The sequence below is a fragment of the Phaseolus vulgaris genome, chromosome 7 (genome assembly GCF_051622355.1).
Source record: "Phaseolus vulgaris cultivar YP4 chromosome 7, ASM5162235v1, whole genome shotgun sequence".
Classification (NCBI taxonomy): domain Eukaryota; kingdom Viridiplantae; phylum Streptophyta; class Magnoliopsida; order Fabales; family Fabaceae; genus Phaseolus; species Phaseolus vulgaris.
In genome coordinates this window covers 58,326,507-58,349,378 of record NC_143504.1, presented here as the reverse complement: position 1 = coordinate 58,349,378, position 22,872 = coordinate 58,326,507, and the positions used below count along the sequence as shown (strand labels likewise).

General features: G+C 30.5%; 3 protein-coding genes across 4 annotated transcripts; 1 reads left to right on the top strand and 2 right to left on the bottom strand.

The window, feature by feature from the left end:
- The first annotated feature begins 4,352 nt into the window (after positions 1-4,352).
- LOC137830723 (protein WVD2-like 4) lies at positions 4,353-8,123 on the top strand. The gene is made up of 9 exons (XM_068638213.2): positions 4,353-4,731; positions 5,627-5,822; positions 5,924-6,274; positions 6,373-6,431; positions 6,632-6,709; positions 6,863-6,941; positions 7,023-7,094; positions 7,206-7,313; positions 7,499-8,123. Exons 2-9 carry the CDS (start codon positions 5,631-5,633, stop codon positions 7,931-7,933), a joined length of 1,374 nt encoding a protein of 457 aa, XP_068494314.1. The 5' UTR covers positions 4,353-4,731; positions 5,627-5,630; the 3' UTR covers positions 7,934-8,123.
- A 1,127-nt stretch (positions 8,124-9,250) lies between these two features.
- Positions 9,251-14,049, bottom strand: LOC137830724 (RNA polymerase II subunit B1 CTD phosphatase RPAP2-like protein). Its single transcript, XM_068638214.1, has 7 exons — positions 13,885-14,049; positions 12,520-13,140; positions 11,545-12,354; positions 11,265-11,458; positions 10,899-11,162; positions 10,277-10,435; positions 9,251-9,585 (listed from the first exon to the last, which is right to left on the bottom strand). Exons 2-7 carry the CDS (start codon positions 13,106-13,108, stop codon positions 9,481-9,483), a joined length of 2,121 nt encoding a protein of 706 aa, XP_068494315.1. The 5' UTR covers positions 13,109-13,140; positions 13,885-14,049; the 3' UTR covers positions 9,251-9,480.
- Positions 14,050-16,405: 2,356 nt separating this feature from the next.
- On the bottom strand, positions 16,406-21,155 carry LOC137830721 (E3 ubiquitin-protein ligase RHF2A). 2 transcript variants are annotated; one of them, XM_068638210.1, is made up of 10 exons: positions 20,961-21,155; positions 20,797-20,881; positions 19,944-20,078; positions 19,784-19,830; positions 18,281-18,343; positions 18,088-18,196; positions 17,630-17,991; positions 17,428-17,541; positions 16,996-17,351; positions 16,406-16,689 (listed from the first exon to the last, which is right to left on the bottom strand). In XM_068638210.1, exons 2-9 carry the CDS (start codon positions 20,800-20,802, stop codon positions 17,048-17,050), a joined length of 1,140 nt encoding a protein of 379 aa, XP_068494311.1. In that variant the 5' UTR covers positions 20,803-20,881; positions 20,961-21,155; the 3' UTR covers positions 16,406-16,689; positions 16,996-17,047. The 2 variants fall into 2 exon arrangements, with proteins under 2 accessions (XP_068494311.1, XP_068494312.1); XM_068638211.2 differs by having other exon boundaries at positions 18,112-18,196; positions 20,961-21,134.
- Positions 21,156-22,872: the final 1,717 nt, after the last annotated feature.

Here is a 22,872-nt window from a genome sequence, read left to right as displayed (position 1 = left end):
TCGACGAAAAAGAAATAATAGAATGAGAAACACATTTCTCTCCGTTTTTCTTTTCCTTTCGGCTTTTTCTCGTGGGTTTTAATATGGTGTTCTGGAGAGAATATAAACGACAGGGTGGTGCATTTTTAGGACCGTGGATATAATGGTATTTAAATGAAAGGCCAAGATTTAAAGTTATAATATTTTATGAAATTTGCAGTATCATCCCGTCCATTATTATTATTACCATATATATTATATCAGTAGCAACGATGAAGACAATGCAAGCGTTGAACACCAATAATTGGAGAAGCTTTCGGAACATGTTTCCTTATGTTTATTTAAAAATTGAATTAATTTTTCATCGAGCAAAATTAATATAAAGATATAATTCATTAGAAACCAATTGTTAATTAAATAAAAAAAATTGAGAAAAAAATAGTTTATTTTAATATATTATATATATATTTTTATGTATTAGGTCTCAATTTTAATTAGGAGTATTTGAAAAATAAAAAATGAAATATAGATACGGACATGAATACAGAGATACGTATAATTTTTAAAATGTAAGATACATGTACACGTATCTATATATTATATGATTATGAATTATATAAATTGACAATAAAGATTTATGTGCACAAGTATATTTTAGATTATTTTTTAAGGAGAAAGATGTTTGTCATGACTGGTTAAAAAATATTTATTCTTTATTCTTATAATCAAATAAAAATTTATACAATAAATTTGACTTTTTAGAAAATTAAAGTATTTCTCTTTTTTGAAATTCTGTTAGAAACATGTTAAAATTGTCAGAAATTTAACAAATATTTTTTGAATTTGACATTCCATCGATATGTGTTCTACGAGTGTTGTGTCCGATATATATATTCGATACACATTATTTAAAAGAAGTGTCTGAAACTCGTGAGAAATAGAGGAGTAATAAATTAAGAGAAATGAAGAAAAGGTGGGTGGATGAGAAGGAGTGAAAATAGTAAAAAGAAGAGTTTTAATTTGAAGGAAAATAAAAGGTGGGGCACACCAAAACGTGGAGAATGATTTGGATTTTGGACTGATATGGACGGTGCTGATTTTGGCTTGAGATAAGGGCAACCGTTGGATCATAAACTCAAATGACAGCTCACACATGGTTGGCGCCAGGTGCTAAGTAGAACGTGCGATGAATCACGTTACATGGTCGTGCCACGTCACTCCAACCCCAAAGAACAGCACTTTATCAACATTGTTTTTTGTCACCATACATTTTACAAATATTAATTAACACAAAATCATAAAGGTTCCTATTTTTTAATACAACCCATTTTAATGTGTCCTATCTTTTTATGATATTCTATTTTATTAAATTAAAATTTAATTATTCTAATAACTTTTATTATTTTACACAATATGTATACTAGTTTTAAATTAAATATATTTTTTAGTATATATTTATTTCTATATTTTTTTTTTAATTTTTACATAGTTTGATTTTATTCCATATATTATCTAAAATATTTAAATTTTAAAATTTAACAAATTTGAAATTTATATTAAGAATAAATTATATATATATATATATTCAAGGATAAAATAAAAAATAAAATATGTAAAAATCTCCTATATATTTTTTATATATATGTGTGTGTGAGACTTTAGACCTAACATTTTAAATGACAAAAAAAAAGAATATCTATTTTTTTTAATGAATTGTGTGTCAAGAATCTGAATTCAAAACTATTGATTTTGAAATAATTTTGCGCCGGTTGATTCAAAACTATTGTATTTTAACATGCGATTTACAAAATTAAAAAAAAAATATCCAATTTGAACAGATAATGGTTGGAGTTGGAAATTAAGATTTAAAATAGTCATCAAAATAATAGAAAGTGAATTTACTAAGGATCCAGTAGTTTTTATTTTTGAGTATTTCTTTAATTAAAATATATTTGGTACCTTTATAATGAATATGAGCTTCCAAAAAATATTTTTTCCAAAAGTTAAACAGAAAATCTCTAAAAAAATTCAAAAAATATTGTTTAATGAAAATGTTTTGTGTGGAAAAAAGTTATGATGCTACTACTACTACTATTATTATTATTATTATTATTATTATTATTATTATTATTATTTTATGATAAGTAATTTTTTAGGAAAATTGATTAGGTAGAGTGATATATGAGAAGAGAGAGAGAAGAATAACAATTACAATTAGTCCTTTCATTTCCATCTTCCTAAATACGTTCTTTCCTTTCATTCCTCTTTCTTACCTCTTTTCACTTTCTTCCCCTTCTAACACATTTCTTCATTTTTAACCATTTCAACTCTAATTTTTTTTTTTTCATTCTTTCAAACTATAAATATGTTTTTTTTTTAAAATTTATGTGTAGTTAACCTTTTCATCACTCTGAAATCTACACATAAATCCTAAACCCTAAACTCTATATTTCTAATAGACCTTAAATTTAATATAAGTTCCGTTTTCTCTGTTTTCTTTAGAATAAAACAATAAAAAGTATGGTTAAATATTTTTATATATATAATTTACGCGAATTTAATTTTTATTATTAATCTAAATTTAAAATCTCATATATACTTATAGTAAAGAAATTATTAAAATGAGTTTTTTTTAATTTTTTTTACATGACAAACGAATTTATTTTCAATATGAACTGAATGTTAAAAAGTTGATAAAGACTCATTTTAATAATTTTCTCACTACAAGTATCTAAGAAATCTAAAAAATTAAATAAAAAAAATCAATTTTACATTATAATAAAAAAAAATACTTAACTCTAAAAATTATTATTATTATTCATTTAATATATATATATATATATATATATATATATATATATATATATATGATGGCTTTGTTGATCAGAAACTCATGAGGAGGTACATGGTTTAAGATGAATGAGTCATGTTGATGAAGAGAAGAAGAAAATGGAAGTTATCTTTCTGAATCATCTTCTTAATCAAATCAATCAACTTAAACTTCATTTGATTTGTCCCACTTTATATTTTTAACTTTTAATTTACATTAAAATTAATTTTTCATTAACTCGATTATTTTATCTAACTATTAGACATCTTATATTTACACGTTATGACATGATCTTTATTATGAAAAATGGTGGATGAAAATTCTTCAGATAAATGGTAATAACAGTAAGATTAGTCTTTATCTTAGTAAAACAGAAAAAACTCATGGCAGAATAGAAAAATGAATTTCATTGATAATGTTTAAAAAATGGTTCATTAACGTATATAGATGGAGATAAATCTCTCTCCTATGCTCCTAAGAAAAGCCAAAACCAACCAATTAATTAATCTTTAAATTATTTTGTGAATCATCTTTGTCTATCACCAAAATCTCCAAAAATATAATAAAAAAACAGACCAATGAGCTATTATTTTTATTTTTTTTCTCTGTTTCCATTATGTAAAAACACCCTTTAACAACCTCCTTTTCTTGCTCTTTATTCTCCCATATTATTATAAAGAAATTTTGCTGGCAGTGGCACCCTCTTTCCGAAGTCAGTTTCAAGCATTGATACAAATCATTTCTTTTTTGGGGCTACATAGACAGATACAAATAATTTGTTTATGATAATATATGAACGCAATGATTGATTAATTAATCTTTCTAATCAATATTTGACTAATTAACTAAACATTAATCACATATTTCCACATGCATATAGACAATACAATCATTTTTTTTTAGCAGCAATAATCCAAATCATCACTTATCTCAGAAACCCACAAATAATAAAACAAAAACATTGTGAGCATGTTGTTTTTTAACTTTCGATTCCACCTCATAGTTTCACCTCAAAAGTAAACTTAGAAGTCATATTGATCGGTGATTTATGATAGATTGATGATGTAATTTTTGTTTATACGTAATATACATCCAGATATATACGTATAATTCTAAAATATAAAATAATGAAAACACAAATCTATATATTATATAATTATGTATTATGTTAAGATGTTTTTTTAAGATTGGTTCAAAATATTTATTCTTTATTTTCATAATTATAATAAAAAAAATTATACAATAAGTTGAGTTTTTAGAAAATTAATGTATTTTTTATTTTTAAAATTATGTTAAACACATGGTAAAATGATTAAAAATTCAACTAATATTTTTAAATTAGACACTTTACTGATACATGTCATACGAATATTGATATCTAATATATGTTTCTGACACGGACATATTAAGAGGAGTGTCCGAACTTCATAAATTTTTGTAACATTATTTACAAGAAGTGTCCTTCGCAGATTTTTTTTAACATTTACCGTGGAAGAAAGATGAACATAAAGAATATAAAACAACATAAGACATAAAAATATGAATAAGATTCGTGTGACAGTTACATGTTGAGGGAGTGGTAGAAGAGTCATTGTGGCAGTTCCTATCTATTCCACTTCATTGAAAGCTAGTCCCACTTGAGCTTTCTTTCCACAAATCTATCTTGCATATCTTCAATGAAAACCTGAGTGTCACCAACTCCATCTTTCAGTTTCATCTTTTCACATACACTTAAAAATCCACTTCTTCTACTGCTTCTAATCCAACCCCCCCCCCCCCCCCCCCCCCCCCCCCCCACACAAATTCGTATTGAAACTCTGTGTTCTGCATGTTACTCTACCAATCTTTACAACAATTCAATCTTTGAATTTGTTGAGTCCTTTTTATCATCAGGGCTACAGTCAAAATCCCAACTTTAAGAGGTATCCATAGTGTGTGTTTTTGTGTCATCTATGGTGTCTCTGAGTTCTGGATTCCCACATTTGTGTTTGTTTCCGGGATGCATTTTGTCCTTTTGCTATTCTGATTTGGATTCTGTGTATCTTCTTTTGTTGGATTGCGTGTGTTTTCAATAAAAATCAAGCTCATCTTTTATGGGTTTGTGTTGAGTGTTAAGATCCAATGCCATTCTTTGTTGTTTATGCTTTTGTTGAGAAACTGTAGCATTGGATTGTGAGGATTTGAGTGCAGGAGGTGGATACAGAGGAGCAATGGAATGTTCATGTTCATTGAAGCTATTATGTAGCTTCGTTTTCTTTCTATTTATCCATCTTATTTCAGGATGATGATTGTAAAGAAAGAGGTGACGAAAAATGTGGGTCTAGATTTGTGTCAAACAGTGCAAATTTGCAATGAATTCAAGTGTTGTTCTGATTTCTGTTAATAGAGAATTTGTATTCAAGTTGAGAACTCGAAAATTCAAGGGGATGGAAGGAATTTTTTGCAGAGAATGATCATTAAGATGGATCAAGGGACACTGTTTACTCGAGTCATGATCTTTTACATCCTTCCTTAATAGTGCTTTCATTTCAGAGAATATCTTCCTTAAGAAGAAATACCAAAATCAAAGCATAGGGATTATCTGAATTTCCGAGTAAAATCTACAATTTGAGTGTGTTATGCAATGCTTTTATTGAATCGCAATGGCTTATACATATGTATGCTCAGGAGTAGAAGTTATGCAATTTAATGGGGTCAAGAGTCTGATCTGACATAAAAACACTTCCAAATACATGTTTGTAATCTTTAGTTATTTGATTCAGAAAATTTTTACTACTTCTAATCTTTCAACTCAACCTTTTGTGTCACTGTTGGTAGCACAATGGAATCTGAAAATGGAGTTGCTATGGAGGACGAGAAACATGTCATTGGGGAAACAACTAAGGAGAATATAAACAAGGAAGCTGAAAACAGTTGCAATGTAGAAATTCAGACCAAGAATGAGGCATCTGAATCCATTGTAAAAGTTGAAGGGCCCAAATCTACAGCAAGTAGAAACTCAAAACTTGCCAAGGTACCTTTTATGTATCAGAATTGTGTCTTCAATTAAACTGTTACTGATCATTTACAATTACTATTAATGCCACCTGAACTAATTCACGTGAACATGGTTAGGAACATGGTGGCAAAGGTGGTGTTGCTTCAAAGAAGAACAAATCTGCCACCAAAGAGAAACCCAATTTGCACTCCACAGTTTCATCACCTCAAACACATAGACCAAACCTCTCCAAGAGCCTTTCTTTCCCAGCCAAATCAGCTGGTGGAGATGTCATGAAGAAAAGCATTAATGGCACTTTTGTGAAAACAGAACCTAAGCTTGTTAATGGGGCTAGAGCCAAGCCTTCCATTCGTGGTTCGAGCCGGCTGACAAACAATGAAGTTAACTCAAAGGAATCTGAGAAAAACACTGGAAATTCTAACCACAGGACCTCTTTAACATCCATGACTAGCCTTAAAAGCTCCGAGGTACAGAAACTATTTTACCCCTCAGTTCCTTTCCTTGTGTAGCTTGGTAGCTTCTCTCCATTAGTCTCCATGTTCATGACTTCTATTCTGTCTACTAGATTGGTGAGTCTTCTCCGGTGAATGCGGTTTCCAAGAGCCTTATATCTGAGGCATCCTTGTAAGTCTTAACCTCCCTTGATTTGCTTGATTCTTCTTTATGTTTTGCCTAAGTTATGGTGTTAAGGTTCTCTATCAATATATTTCATTCTATGGTAAACTCAACTGTAGAGAACACTAAATACATTTAGGAGATTGCTCCACATTCTATATCTGTTTGCTGAAGGGATTACCACCTTGTGGTGTTTTACTTTATTGCAGACCTGTTGATCAGATCACAACCCCAGCAAAAACTGAAAAACCAAATAAAGAGGATGATGATGCTCACTCCACAACTTCGTATGATTTGTGAAACTACTACTCTCAGATCACTATGTTGTCCTTGTGTATCTGCCAATCTCATTAGGATTTGAATAATGTTTTATCATGAAAATGTCATACTTCTTTTTCCTTAGCTAAAATGTTCATCAAATTTTGTTTATGTGGTATCAGAAGTCATACTCCTCGTAGGAGGAGCAGTGGTTCTGGATTTTCCTTCAGATTGGAAGAAAGAGCAGAAAAGAGGAAGGAGGTGATTGTTAAAATCTTGCAGCCTGTTGATGTAAATATTGAATATTGCAGATATTAATCCTATTTTCTCCTTTCCCCTCAGTTCTTCTCAAAGTTAGAAGAGAAAATTCAGGAAAAGGAAGCAGAGAAAACTAACCAGCAAGAGAAATCAAAGGTGTCAAAACCAAAAACTAAATTACTTTAGTAATTTATGTTCCATGTGGTTTGAGCTCCCATAGCCAGGTTATCACATTTTATTCATTTTTTTCTTCTGATTTTCTGGCAGGAAAACCAGGAGGCTGAGATCAAGCAATTGAGGAAGACTATGACATTCAAAGCCACTCCAATGCCAAGTTTCTACAAGGAACCTCCTCCAAAAGTTGAATTGAAGAAGGTAATCTAACCACCACATGTTCACACAGCTGTTAATGTCTTTTAAAATTTGTTTTTATAAACCTTTTGCGGCAACATAAGCTCACTGTCATAGTAATACAAAAGCAGGTTCATGTTATGGACGTAATTCTTAGCTAAAGAACCTTTTAATATTCATTCTTTTGATGCATTTTATCTACCAACTAGATACCTATAACACGCCCAAAATCTCCAAAGCTTGGAAGGAACAAAGGATATGTTGTGAACCATTCAGATGATAATTACTGTTCTAGTCCACATGCAAAGCAGCAACAGAATGATTCAACCAAGGCAAAGGTAAAGGGTACTAATAAAGAAGTGATTTCAAAGAAACCAATCAGAAAAACTCAAGCCAAGCTGCAGTCTCAGGAAACTGCAATTGGGAAAACTGAGAAGAATTCTGTGAAGTCTACTAAAATGGACCAAGATGTCAAAGCAGGCACAGGAAACAATGAAGAAAGCCATGATCCACCAGTTAGCAATTCTGAATATCAAGATGACATGGAGCTAGAATCCAAAAGTGAGCTTGCTCAGAATGTTGCACTGGTCTTAAATTCATCCACACCCGAGATTGTATCATATGAGGTTACTGTTGGAGTGTAGATTCATATATATAGCCGGAGAGTATTTATATAAACATAGGACTCCTTGTTATATTTCATTATTGTTGTGAATATAGAGGTTGCTTCATGTTCATTATAATCTTGTATTGCATTTGAAGATAGGTTGCTTGTTGTTATATTGAACTGTTGCTGTTTGTAATGAATATTTTGTTAATTCATTATTTATCAAACTGTTCATGTGTTTTGCCCTCTGATTAAGTAAACACTTTGACTAAAAGACAATTTCTATTAGTTGCTTCCCAGGATGAAAAACATGCAAGATAACTGAAACTTCAAAAGAAAAAATTGAACTTGTAAGCAATGTTCAAGGCAAGCATTCCCACTTCAATTTGCTGAAGTTTAATACTGTTTTAGATTTGTTTAAGTTTTATCCTGCGTTTAGATATGCCTCACGTTGGCTTAAAAATTGCATCAATTTATTTGATGAAATTCAACTATCGATTTTGTTTCCAACTTTGCCCATAATTAATCTATACACAAAACTACACAGAAAAATAATTAAAAACCAGTGATACATCGAGAACATAGAGTTATTTAAATTAAAGACACCTTACAGAATTACTTAAAAATTATAATTAACAGAATTAAAATAACTTTTAAAGAAAAAAACTCAAATTTTGCTGCTAAACTGTTTTTTTCAAAGAACACACAAACATAAATTGTTTTACTTTAAAATCAATTTAACAAGAATTACTTTTTTTTTCCTTGTTTAACAAAACCAAACACTGCTACTATGGTTCTTTAGATCACTTTTCCCATGTTGAATACAGAACCAAACATGACGTTAGTGTACATATAATTTCAGGTTGAATCATTTAATTTACATGTTTGGGTTCACATTATAAAAATGTTGTTAAAAATTTGATTTGAAATTAAAAGAGAACAAAATTTTACTATTGCTTTTAATGTAAAACCAGAAACATGTATCACTTTGGTACTAAAATCAATTTATCAATAATTTATTCATATTATATCCTACTCTATATGGTTGTTTTAATTGTCTAAGTATTATTTTTCTAACAAGAATCAGTTTTACAAAAATCAATTTCATTCAAAATTGACCATACTAATGCTCATTTATGATCACAGTCATCAAATACTTTCCTTTTTTCTTTCAAATATATGGCTGGGGGAGAAAGAAGCCTAAGAAATAGACATCACTTCAGTAAAGGAATTTGGAATTTTGTCACTTTTTTTATGAAGTTGTCCCCATCCTGACATGACCTCAGAAGAAAATCCAATAGACATCTTCAGAACCTTCTACATACTGATTGGCATAAAATAATACAAACTGGTATTTAACTCAGGGACAATATTTTATATATTTTTTTATAACTACAATATTTTAGAACAATATCACAATTTTACATTCATTAACATAGAGAAATCTGGTTCCAGTGTTGCTTGAGGTCTAATATTGTTGTCATTGCATGTTGTTTGATATTTTATGAACAACCACTCCAATATATTTGAAAGGTAATTTTTTAAGTCATCATTGAGGAAGTCCAACATTTAGTCTATTTGTCGTCATGCCCCACTCTGGACAGAGATATGAGGTGCTCGGCCCAGTGGTACTACAAGATCCTTCAAAATCTCATACTCTTCCATACCTATTTGAGAACCACTCAAAACCTGTTTCACCAAATCAATGCCAGAACAATGCTTAACAGATTTGAAAGTATAGTTCAAAATTAAATATCAAAATCTGACATGACAAAAGAGATAAATAACAAAAGAAAATGATATATCATTATCATTAACCTTTTCCAGCTGTCATATACGAATTTTTGCAACCCCAACACACTCATACTCGTAGGGAATCAAATTAAAAGAAAAATCAAAATTAGTCTAGAATTACAAGATGGGAAGCCATTGGAATGTAAACAATAATTTCAAGTCCACAGCCATGGTAGGAGCACCACACTAGATGAACTAAGTTATGGAATAATAAAATATGGTGGCATCAAGTCTAAAGCTGAAGTAGAACAACATTATGCACATGATGGCTAATTTGTGTGGGGTTAATGTTGCTGAACTCTCATTAGAACCATACATAGAAAACAAAACAATTGTAAGGAAATGCAGATCAAAAGATCTTAAATGTAAAGAGATTAAGCAAATGAATAATGGAGATATTAAATGTTAGTTGAACAACCCTAATCAAAAGGTCAGTGTCCTAAAAAGGGTTTGTCCCTTTTTGACCTATATATATTTACAATTCAACATAAATATGCAATGCTTCATGCACATCAAACAGATTCCTTCTATAATATAACAGATATAAAATAATAAGTCAGTATGATATAAACAAAGGGTCTCTCACCTTGTGAAACAAAGCCCTCCTATCCGTCATGTATGAGATAAGAGAAGGTATTCTACAAACGGACAATGCATCAACAAACAAAAGAGCAACCACTTGCCATTGTTTTGTTCTGAAAGCTGGAAGTGCATCCACAAAGGACATTGTTTCCAGCAAGCATGCCTACAAGAAAGTCATTAGAACTAACATATAACTCATCCACAAACAAACAATTTATTGGGTTATATTAAAGACCACTATCAATACAGATATGAAGATTATATCTCAACCCTATCTACAACTCATAGCCTTAATTAACTAGATATAAAATCAATTTACAGAATATAAGTAGGAATAAACTTCACCTTACGAACCAGTTTTGTGAGGGATGAGTTAGGCTTAAACTCATTTCCTAATAATGATTTTTCCATAGCTAAAAAATCCATTTTAGCATCAAATTTTGATTTCTTATTTTGAGTGTGTGCGACTTTGTGCATGTTTTGTTGCCAGGGAGCTTATGAACATATGACATAAGTCCCAATAATGTAAGAAAACCAAACCAGACCAGTATAATAGAACTGTAATGACTTAATGGACAATTGTACTAATATAAACCACAACAACACAGATAACTCCAAGTTCCTACCATCCCTTGCTCCAAGGTGGATATTGGTATTGGCAGTCGAAGACCAGCAACAAGTGCAGGAAAAGCTCGAGCAAGACAACCAGCGAAAGTTTGTTTTATTTCAGATGACCGACCATCTGACAAGACAACTTTGCAAGGATATTCTCTCCCATTGACTGATAGATATTCTTCATGAAAACTTTCATCCCTCCCATATATATATGCCAAAGAATATGATGTCATCCACGAAAATATGGCATTCCACATATTTGCGAAAGGTGACAACTGAAAGAAAGTTATGCAAAAAAAGAGCACAAAGTGTCTTTAGAATATTCCATGAAAACTAATGCAGATTGACATGTTTCTACAAAATTTCACTAAACTTACAGTCAAACTGAAACCCTCTGGTGGTGCATCAAACCATGAGTCATCAGATTCAAAAAAATCAATGTCAGAAATTCCCGGCTTTCTTGGCCATTTCAGAGTAACTGAATCATTTTGCAGTATATCAGCATCCTCCATAGTACCTTCCTCAACAGCATCATGTGGCTGAGGCAATATAATAATTCCAGCTTCAGAAACTGCACAAGATTCATTGATAGATGAAAAACCCTTTAGAAACCAATTATTATTTAAATACAGAACTCTTAAGAGAAACAGTAATTACCAGCATCAGTGGCATCTGAGTCTCCAGATGCAACTGCTTCTGATGCTTGACTCAATGCAATTGCGCAAGCTTCTGCGGATGCTTGACGTAGCATATCTTCATTATTAGCAACATCTTCGTTACCAACTGATTCAGATTCTTTTATAATATCTCCAAATTCTTTAACCTCGCAAAGATCTTTATTACCAGCACCATTGATTTTCTCATCCGCCCAAGTAACAGTGCGGCTAAGCTTCTTTTCTCCAGCAGATTTGAGGGAAGATTTGAGTTTAGTCTCACACAATCCACCAACTTTTTCTACTTGGAATTTCTCTTTAACATTGTCAGGATCAAAATTGGAAGTGGAAGCATCACCATTAACAGTAACTCTACTTGTCTCCCCTTTAAGTTGCACTGATTTCCTTGCAGAATTATTCTTTTCTACATCATAATGTCTTTCTGATATGGAAACAGAATGGGCGTCTTTCTTTTTAATAGCCAGATTGGGAGTGGATTTGACGACAACTTCACATGATTTGGATACTTCCTTCCCTTTTTCTGAGGCACTTAAATGTAAACCACTCTCAAAAGATGAAGACAGATCTTGAATGCTATCCTCATCTTTCCTGACGACTTTAAGGCCAACCTTTTCTTCTTGTTGCCTGTCTACAGCTGTTGGTTTAATTTGATGATGAGCAGTTGTGTCTGTTTGACCTGGGGATGCTTTTGAAACACTATACTCATCTTGCATAATTATAGTACTCACGAAGTTCATCTCACTGTTAATTAAATCTTTATCATTATTTGACTTGCCATGACCAGCTTTGGACCCTGCAATGTACAAGCAAACTTCACTTTCACAGTCTATGTCATAATCATCCATAAGCCTAAGATTAAACATGATAATAAACAGGATACTCCTAAGCAAGAAATAAAATCGGGCTATCTCATTGTCTATGCTTCTCACGATTACCTAGAATACCAGAAAATCCTCACCTTTTTTAACATTTTTCCGTAAACCCTTAGATTCACGCTCTCTTGGTTTTGGCACATATCCCTCAATTGCATTTGATGGTCCAACCCACTGCTCCAGAGGCACCTCCCCACTGGTTGTTACAGTTTTCTCCTGTATTTTCAAATTGGACAAACCTAAATCTCCATCCTTTGGCACATTTTCTGTCTGTTCCAGATTCAAATTCTCAAATAACCCAAGTACATTGTTTAGTTTTTCTGGGTCTAAAGCTGAGCATCTCTCAGCTTGCAAGATCCCAGAAAAGGCTTTGCTGCTAACAACACAATTTGAAGAACAAAACATGTAAGTCTCTTGTAAGTCATAGACCTTGTGTTCCTTCAGTGAAATCCGGTATTTACCCTTCCGAGGGCGCTCAGATGGCAAAGCATTGCAGCAGAGCGGGTAACCACACACGTTTGTGATGGACCGTTCAGTTACAATATCTTCATAGTCACTCCTTGACATCAAAGATCCAGCAGCAAACAACTGATCTTCATTTTGAATGCCTTCAAGGAGTAACATTTGCAATTTGAAAACGGCATCTTTGACAGAAACAGCTTTGTCCTTTGCCATTGAACAGAAGCTTCAGAACCAAATACCTAGAACTGCATCATGCACAAAGCACACCAGAATAACTTCCTTCAACAATTCAACCCAATAAAACTCAAACTCACAAAACACAATTGTAATTCGGTTAAAGAACATAACCGAGAAAGGAAAAAAGAAATCATTGCGTTGACAATTAAAACTGCATGTTTGGATTAAAGTTTGCAAACATAAGTTTTAAGCAACATTAAGTCAGCAAACTGAGTTTTCAAAAGTAGCACAAGTCTTGCTTCTACAAAATTGAGTTTACAGGCCAAATTTGAATGCGTAAATGTGATTTTGAAGGTAATCAAATATGTTACAAACTGAGTTACTCTCCAAATTGAATTTGGAGCATCCCAAACTGAAAACCGAACACAACCTTAGTAATACAAAAGAAACAACATCAAAAGAAAAAATATATTTTAAATCATTTTATGAGAACCCCACTAACGAAAATTTAAGAGTATGAAACAACAGAAAATGAAACCGCCATTTTCTTCTGAAGTGTAAAAACAAACCTTCTAGACAGAGATAGAAAAAAAAGAAAACCTATTCTATTCCAATTCATTCATCAAACAAAGTTAACACAAATTCAGATAAAACCAGAAAATTGTCTAGACAAGTTCCAATTTATTCAATATTAAAGTGATAAAGCATAAATCAAGTCATCGTGTACAACTGAACTCGAAAATCGGTGGCACGCACAAAAAAAGGGGTCACAGAAGAAGTAAAAAGAAGAAAGAGAAACATCGATTACGAACAAATGGGGGAATGCAAAAGATTAGGGTTCAAAAATGTTTCACGCGTCTTCCTCAGTTTATTTTGTTCATCTTCACGACGACAGAGTAAGCAAACAACCGTTTCATTGTCCAAATTAGGGATTGAGGGTTGGAGTTTATAAGGGATAGAAATATTTACATATATGTGCATATGTGATCATTATAACATTTTAATATATCACTTTATTTTTTATTTATCATTTTTATGTATTTTGGTTTTATTTAATTATTATATTTTCAATCTTAAAATAATAAAAAAAAAATTATAATTAGACAAATAGTTTTTTTTTAATTAATTAGCACTTATCATGAACTAGAAATAAAAAAGTGATATACTTTTTTTTAATGATTGGGTTTACATTATAACAATACTATTCTACACATCTAATATAACAAGTATAATTATATCATTATTTTAAAAAAATAAAATTGGTTTTTAATCATTGTCCAGATTAGGAATTGAGGGTTTTAGTTTATAATTCAATAGTCAAATTTCAATGTATTGGCTTTAGTCATAATGAAAAAATATATATTTTATAATTTAAAAATTATTTTTTTATTAATTAATATTTTTTATGTAAATTTAAATATTTATATTATATATATATATATATTAATGAATTGGGAAGTGAAAAAAAGTTGGGAAACATTCAATAATTATAACTAATATAATAATATATTAGGTTGGGTTAAAATGAAGAGTTTTTATAAAATAGATGTGTAATTCATGCAATAATATATTTTACTTATATTATTTTTTTATAATATTGTATAATATTTCATATTTTGTTCTATATTTTTTTAATTAAATTTATTGTACAATTCATTTTACATATAATATTTTTCTAATTTCATAAATAGAAAAATCTTTCAAAATGTATAAATAAATATAAAATTGTATATGCTTAGATAATATTAATTTTATGATAATTGTTTTTATTTTTTAACAATATTAATTAACTCTTATTTTTTTACGAAAATAATCATTCAACAGTACAAAAATAAATTATTCAAGGATATAAAAAATAATTTACAATATTTTAATTAACTCAAATCTACACAAAAATATCTTGTATTTTATTTATTAAATATTTTTAAATATAAGGATAATTTTGTAAATTTACATTTTATACATTTTTTAAAAAATTAAAAAATCTTTCAAAACCATCAAATCACTCACAAACTTCATTAAATTTTTCTCACAAATACATACTAACATAACTCAAATCCAAACACACTCACTTTCTTCACACTTTTCTCTCAAATCTTCACACCTTATGATAAATATGTGTTATGATAAATATGTATTGTGTGAAAGAAATAATTAACTCTAAATAAGAGAAATTTGAATATAGCTTTAAAATCATTTTGAATAACTTTTTCAATTAGAAATTAGTGGATTCATATAAAGGTTTTGAAATCAGTCCACAAACTTTCTATAAAAGCCTTTAAAAGGGAGGACTAGGAATGGAAAACTCAAGTAATAGAAAAAGTAGTTAACTCTATGTGATCTATTAAATGTTATAGTTTCATTTTATACATATTCTAAATCAACAACTGAAACGTGCATGTTGTGGATTCATTTTGACTATAAATATCTTTTGTTATTACATTTAAAGTATTGTTATAAGAACAACATTTATATGATTTTCTATACTTCTAATAACACCATTTTAAGGATACAAACTCTAATGATTGATGTGGTGTATCATATTCATCTTTGGGATGTGTTCTTAGTAAATTTGTTTTCATCCCATATTTTGTGTCTATAAAGTGTTCATATTGTATCTTCTTCTAATACTTCAACAGAAATTGTCTAAGCTTTTATACACATTTTTTTCTTGAAAACTTTATTAAATAAAGATATGTTAAACAAAGTGTTTTGTTAGATATTGGTTAAAATTATTTTTTTATAAAATTAATTAGATTATTTTTTAATCAATCTTTTAACCAAGTCAACTAAATTTTTTTCTCTATTAACATTGACCAAAATAATAACTTTAGGGAGAAAAAAAAAACAATAATAATAATGACATTAAAAGATAATCTCCACATCTAACAATCAAAAGAAATAATCGGAACTAAAATAAATCTAACTAGCATAAAAAAAATCAATATTAAACTGACCAAAAAAATACCGTTAACAACACAAATTTAACTAACATAACATCAGAAAAAATAAATTTTACTAACGTTTCTAAATAAAGCGTGAACAAACGCCACTTGTAAAATAACTTCAACTTGTTAGCAAAATAATATCTTTGATAGGTGTTGCCATATATAAATACAAACAAATGTAAATTAAGAAGTAATATTAGGGCCAAAAAATAACCCTAATATTGACAAATAATAAAAAACTATACGAAATAACTTGTGCATTTTGTTGATCATTTAAAATAAAAGGTAAAAAATTGTCAAACTTGAATACCAAGATTTTACTTTTAATTCACAACAGTATGATCCCAAACAAAGCTTTAGCTTAAAGTAGCAGAAACACCAAGAATTAAAGTTGCCTTCTTGATATCTATTTTCCCTTGACTCCAAAAAGTATCTCTTTCATATTATGAACATATATAGTAATATACCTAAAAGATTAGAGAAAATTCATAACACTTTCTCCCTTGGTTTATACCTTAAATACTTAATCCCTACAGTTCCCGGCATATAATATATACATAAGCTTTTAGCTTTAGGAACAGGTGCCTCACATCCTATTTTCTTACTCAAAGCCAATAACTTCCATCAACAAGTATTCCTCACCATGTCATCTCTGAGCAAATAGTTAGCCTGAAAAAAATACAAAAACACTCACTTCAGAAAAATTATATCTGATACACACTAAACATTGCTTATATGTTATAATCAAACACAACCTCTGGTGTAAAAAGTTCTGTCTTTCAATAATAAATCACCTAAATGACTAGTTGACTTTTGTAAGTTATAGTAATGATGATTTTAATTGGTTGATAGTGTAAAATATCTGCACTGATAGTTCACAAAAATTATTAACCTTAAAACTTAGTTAATAAATTGGATGAAATCTCCACTGATTCTGTTCTGAGGAAAAAAGTCTAAACCAAGATCAAGGCTCACCTTCAAACATGATATGCTGAGCAAAGATGCATTCATAGAAGTAAACTAGAGCTCAGTTTGCATCTGGGCTAGCAGAAAATGTAGCAGGAGTATTACTGCCACGAAAAGAGTTCTCTCCACGAACTTCCACATTGTTTTGGTTGCTTGTCTCTGCAATGGAATGATTTGATAAAGAAGTGCCTGCGGCGCTATTATTTTCTCTTGCTGTTTCGAGGCGCTCCATTAATCGGGACACACTAGCAATTTTGGCATTCAATTCTCTCCTAACTTCTGAACCAAGTTCTGACACAGAAGAATTAGGAGAGAACAGCCTCTCCTTCCATCCCCTTGTGCCCTTTGAAATTGATTCTTTGTATCTGTCACAAGAAAATTCACTTGATAAGTCAACTTAACATATAGAATTTGCTGACACATGATTTCTATGAATTGTACCTCATGGACACTGCATTAAATTTGGAAAGGAGAGAATCTGAGAATGATTGTTCTGATGGCTGTGATGGCTGTGGTTCATCATGGCTTGCAGGCAAGGAATGAGAGGCAAAGCTTCTACAAACACGTAAATATACAATGTATAACTTCACATGATCACACACTAATAAGGATCACAAGTAAATAAATAATAAGGTCTAACTACCTATGATTAGAGTGAAATCCTTGAAGATTTGTTGTCGTGACTGAAGAGCCAGAAGTCAAAGAAGAACCCCTAGTTTGGAATAGAGGCATCTGCTCCGGTGATGATTGCTCTGTTCCATCAAATATAAGAGGAGCCGATGGATTTCCAGCAGGAATTGCAGCTGGTTCACTTCCCCCTCCAGCAGCTGATGGAGGTGCACTAGGCTGAGTTGAGTACACAAAGTAGTGTGGATGGCCATGTGCAGATGACCTAGATCGATGACTTTCCCTCTGGCCGAGAAGGTGTGCTCTTCGCATTGATGCTGCAGCAGCTAAATGTCGAATGATCCGCTCTTCAATATCAGACTCATGTCCCATGGGTAACTGCACAAGAAAGAAAATTGATAGCATGTATAGATGGTGGAATAAGATGTGCTGACAGTTAAGATGTAGGACAAAAAAATAAAATAGACGACTGACACGCTGCAATTCAAAATCACCAACTTCTGAATGATGAAAAATTGCAGCATTTCTTGATGGGGTATCCCTCAAGCTCCTCTCCATCTCTACTGCCTCGAGCAGTTCTTGGCTGCCATGAAATTCATTCGAGTTTAAGAATATAATCATGAAATTAATTATAAAGTAGGTCACAGGAAGAAAAATCCTGGACTACCTGGTAGCATCCTTCAAGCTGATAGCCTGCCAACACATAGGGCATTGAGAGCTTCTCTGAGACCTGCATACAAACAACAGCCAGTAACTATTACAGTGGTATAATGTTCCATTTTAAACTCAAATGTTCTCACCAGCTGCCAAAATCATATTTTGAGATTAGAAACTTCCCACCCATTAATATATTTGGAAGAGGCAACAATATTTTCAACAGTAAACATGGCTATTAGTCATATACAAAATCAAGACAACACACACACAACACAGATTGAGAGAGACAAACATATTCCTCAATTATTTCAAAAGTTCTTATTTCCATTTTGTTTTATTCATAGGAGCTAGAGCTATAAACTTTGTTGGTGGTTAGTACTAGTAGTATAGCACTTTGTCTAAAAATTATAGTTAAAATTTTGGAAAAATCCCATCTATCCATAATGCATAGGAATTACTGATATTTGTACTATGTGGAAAACTCTATAGAATTTAAATCCACGACATACCAAATTTTAGAATGTGTGTAAAAAAAAGCAGTAAGGATATTTGTGGAATTCATAATCAGACCAATATTCTGAACACTGAATCAATCATTGAACTAGAATGGGAAGCAATTAACAGTTAAGAAATTCAACTGGAGTCAAAACAATTTGTTTTGGAGATATGTAGACTTTCACATCATCTAAATGGGTGAAAAAATATAAAGGGTGATTCATCAGTAATTGTAAAAAAATAACACATTTGAAAATTGAGTCTTGGATTGATGATGAATAATTAAATATATTCAATTTTTTCAAAGAATATGTCTTTACTGACATAAATATATTGAATATATTCTACACTATATTGCAGCATCAGTTACAGCTCCTCTGACCAACACAATCATGATTCCACCTTGTGATCTTAAGCAAAGAAATAAATGTCAACCCTTGCACCAAGAAGCCTACAGTTTGAATACCTTGGAGGTCTCTTTATCCCATAAAAATTAAATTTGGTGATGATGCAAACTTCATAAACTGTCATCATGTGACCATGGAACAGAAGCTGGTAACACCACACCAGTTCACCAGATCATGTCAGCTGTCAGGTACAGTCCAATTCTGATTGAATTGTAGCATACAGGTGAGTAAGATTTAGACTAGAAAAATGGGTAATCCATTGATTCTCCAGTCAAAATAGCCAATATGATCAAGTCAAGTGCCAAGAGAACTTGTCGTGATCACATTTGCGGGTCAATTACCCCTTCCCATGCCCGGTTTTTGCCCCCCTTGCCCCATCCCCCACTCAGGACTTAAAGAAATTAAGAATTAACGTACAATTTATACAAATGACTTCTGGTTCTAACTTTTCATGTGAGTGAGAACTTGTTAATGCTGAAAACTAGAAGCAATTTTAATATTCAGGAACCAAATGACAAGACATAAAATATTACTCTTTGAGAATATAGTGCTAAAAATTAAATTAAAATTCTAAGTTTTATCAAAAACAGATGAAAAGTATTAGAATGTACCATTCAAGAATGCACTGCAGATGGAAATCGTGCTTGCAATTAGTGACCTGAAAAGAAAGATAAGGAAAAGGAGTAAACAAATGTTTTTCAAATGAAGCCATCCTTGCTTATACTTCTATTTGTGAAAAGATTAGAAGAAAGCACATAAGCTGCATATTACAGTTGCAGGATCACTTTTGCAAAATTCCTCAAGGCATATGCTGCAAGAATCATCACATGCTTCTTGAATCCCCCCTTCCACAAAGGCTGCCGCCGATGTCATGTGACTTTCGGTCTTGCCTCCCATTTCCGGCACCTTAATATTTCAGAGTTCTCAGAGTCAAGATGAAATATTTTGAGTCATTATAAGCAGTCTCAATAAGTAAACATAAAATCCAGGTTATTCCTCAATTACCTATCGAACCAGGTGAAGGGAGAAAAGAAAATGATGCAGTGATAATACTAGCCTAATTCTGCTTTACCAAAATCTCAACTAGTTTGAGCTAAATGCACAATCCATCGATCTGATTTGTTGTTACCACAACCCTCAGCTCAGCACAGATTATAAAAACCTCATTGTAGAAAGTTACCAAAGAATTCTATTTCACATACTTTTTAAACTAAAAACAAAACAACAAGAATAACATCATCACACACATTATCAACAAGGTTTTAAATTGCTGTTCGTTGTTGCAATTTCCTCACAATCCTCGATGTTGAGGAAAATTGAGAGCGCGACCCTATCCTTCCGGAACATGTTTGATCATGTTCATTCACATTTGATAAACTTCCATAATTATAAAAAGAAAAGGCAAAAGAATCATCAGTGAGATCACAACAAAATCCAACAAAAGAAAGAGGAATCAAAACATTTTGCAACAACACGACAAAGAAAAGGATTACTAAAAGGGGGCAACTCCAACCAACCCCAGATTAAAAAGCACCAATCTTTGCACCAGATATTGCACAAGGAATCACGAAAGAGGAAAAAAGACAGGAAATTTGATAAAAAGATGGCAAGATCAATCAATTACCTCCATTGAGAATAGGTAAAGGCCCAGAAACGAAAAAGGGCTCAAGAAACGGAGGGAAGGAGCCAAGAGAAGAGAGGATGAAATCCTGAAATGAGAAATCAGAGAATGCAAGAGATTGGGATGAAGTGATGAAGAATAAACGAAGGGTGAGAGTTACACTTTACCTTGTTGGATGTTTGGTGGATTTGTCTACCAAAACAAATGTGCGTGTATTGGAAAAAAGACCCCACACCCTATCAATGAAAGGCTCACTTTTCAGCCTTTCTCCGCCTTACAATAATGTCTGATGCTGCCATTTTTATTTTCTTCTTTCTATGCTTTTTCTGTCACTTCAACTTGTCTCTCATTACGAGGTTAATAGAGTTTTCCTATTAAATTCAATTATTTTAAAATTCATTTTAATTCAAATTTCATATTTAAACCAATAATATATACCACAAACACTTACACACTTATACGGACACACGACAAAAACATAGAAATATAAATACGTATATATAGAATATCGGAGAAGAATCTATATAATTATAAATTATATAAATTGACAATAAAAATTTATGTATAGATTATTTTTTTTTAGCATATATTTTTCCTTGTTGATTAAAAAGATTTATATTTTTCTTTTGTAATCATAATAAATATTTATATAATAAATTTATTTTTTAGAAAATAAAGATATTTATTCTTTTTAAAATTGTTTTAGAATCATGTTACAATTGTCATCGAATCAGTATTTTTTAAATTGAACACTTCATTAATGTGTCTTACAAGTGTGTGTTATACGAGTATTGATGTCCGATATATGTGTCCGATATGGACATACTATTTAAGAGACGTGTACAAACAATAAATACTAGTTTTTACTTTTCTTTCTTTATTTGTGAATCGGGTGTTAAAGGTCAAAATTAATTAAGAGGTTATTCAAACACATACTTAATAAAGCCATCTTTTTTCTTAGAAGTGGTTGACAAATAGTACTTTCAGAACAGACTTAAATCTACGTTTAATAATGTAAAAGTTTAATTCTAAATTTGTTTATTTATTTTCTAAAATTAAATAATTGTATTCTACCTTTAGTGGGTTGTTAATAGAAAATGTCAACATATTTGTCAGAATGATATGAATTAAAGTTAATCATAAATTTTATTATTAATATATGAATAATTGACATTATTATCACTTATATATATTATTTATTATAAGTAATTATATTATATATCAATATTAGATTGAAATTAATTAATTTTGAAAAATTAGAAGATTAAATTTGCAATTACAAATTTATTGAGATTAAAAGTGCATATCTATGAAGCTTTAGACACTAAAAATGGATTTGTTGCAGTATATAATTTTTAAAATTTGAGAGTTAAAAGGTTAACATGTTGATTAAGGAATTATACAATTATATGAAAATATATATTTAAAAATTATAAAAACAGTACATATATAATATTTTTTTTAAAAATAACTAATATTTTTAAGGAACTGGTTAGTATTTACTTAAATTATATACACATATATAATATTTAAAATTTTAAGTGGGTTGGATTCAGGAAGTTTATCATAATTAAAATAATTCAAAACTCAAAGATATATACTTACAAAATTTCATCAATTTTGTCTTAACTTAGGACGTTCATGTACACATAAGTTTTGGATCATCTAAAAATTAAACTAATTATAAATTTCTAAGAATTAGGTTATTTGACTAATTTATAAATTATTTCTATCAGCATGAAAATTTTGTTGCCACCATTTTAAAATAGCTTATTTTAAAAACTTTTAACTTATAGTTATAAACTACTTTAGTTAACTTTACTTTGCTGATAAAAAAGTAAAAACAAAAAAAAAAACTTTAGTTAACTTTAATTGTAACTTGTACTTTATTTTTATTTTTTTCATTATTATTTCTAATATTTTAACACATTTTTTATTTTTCTTAATTCTATTTTACCTATTATTGTCTCTTTCAATCTTACAGACGCAATTATTAATTATTGTACTATCTTTAATATTTGTTGAGTTACTTTTTCTTTTTCTATACAATTCATATAAAAAAAAATTAACATTACAAGT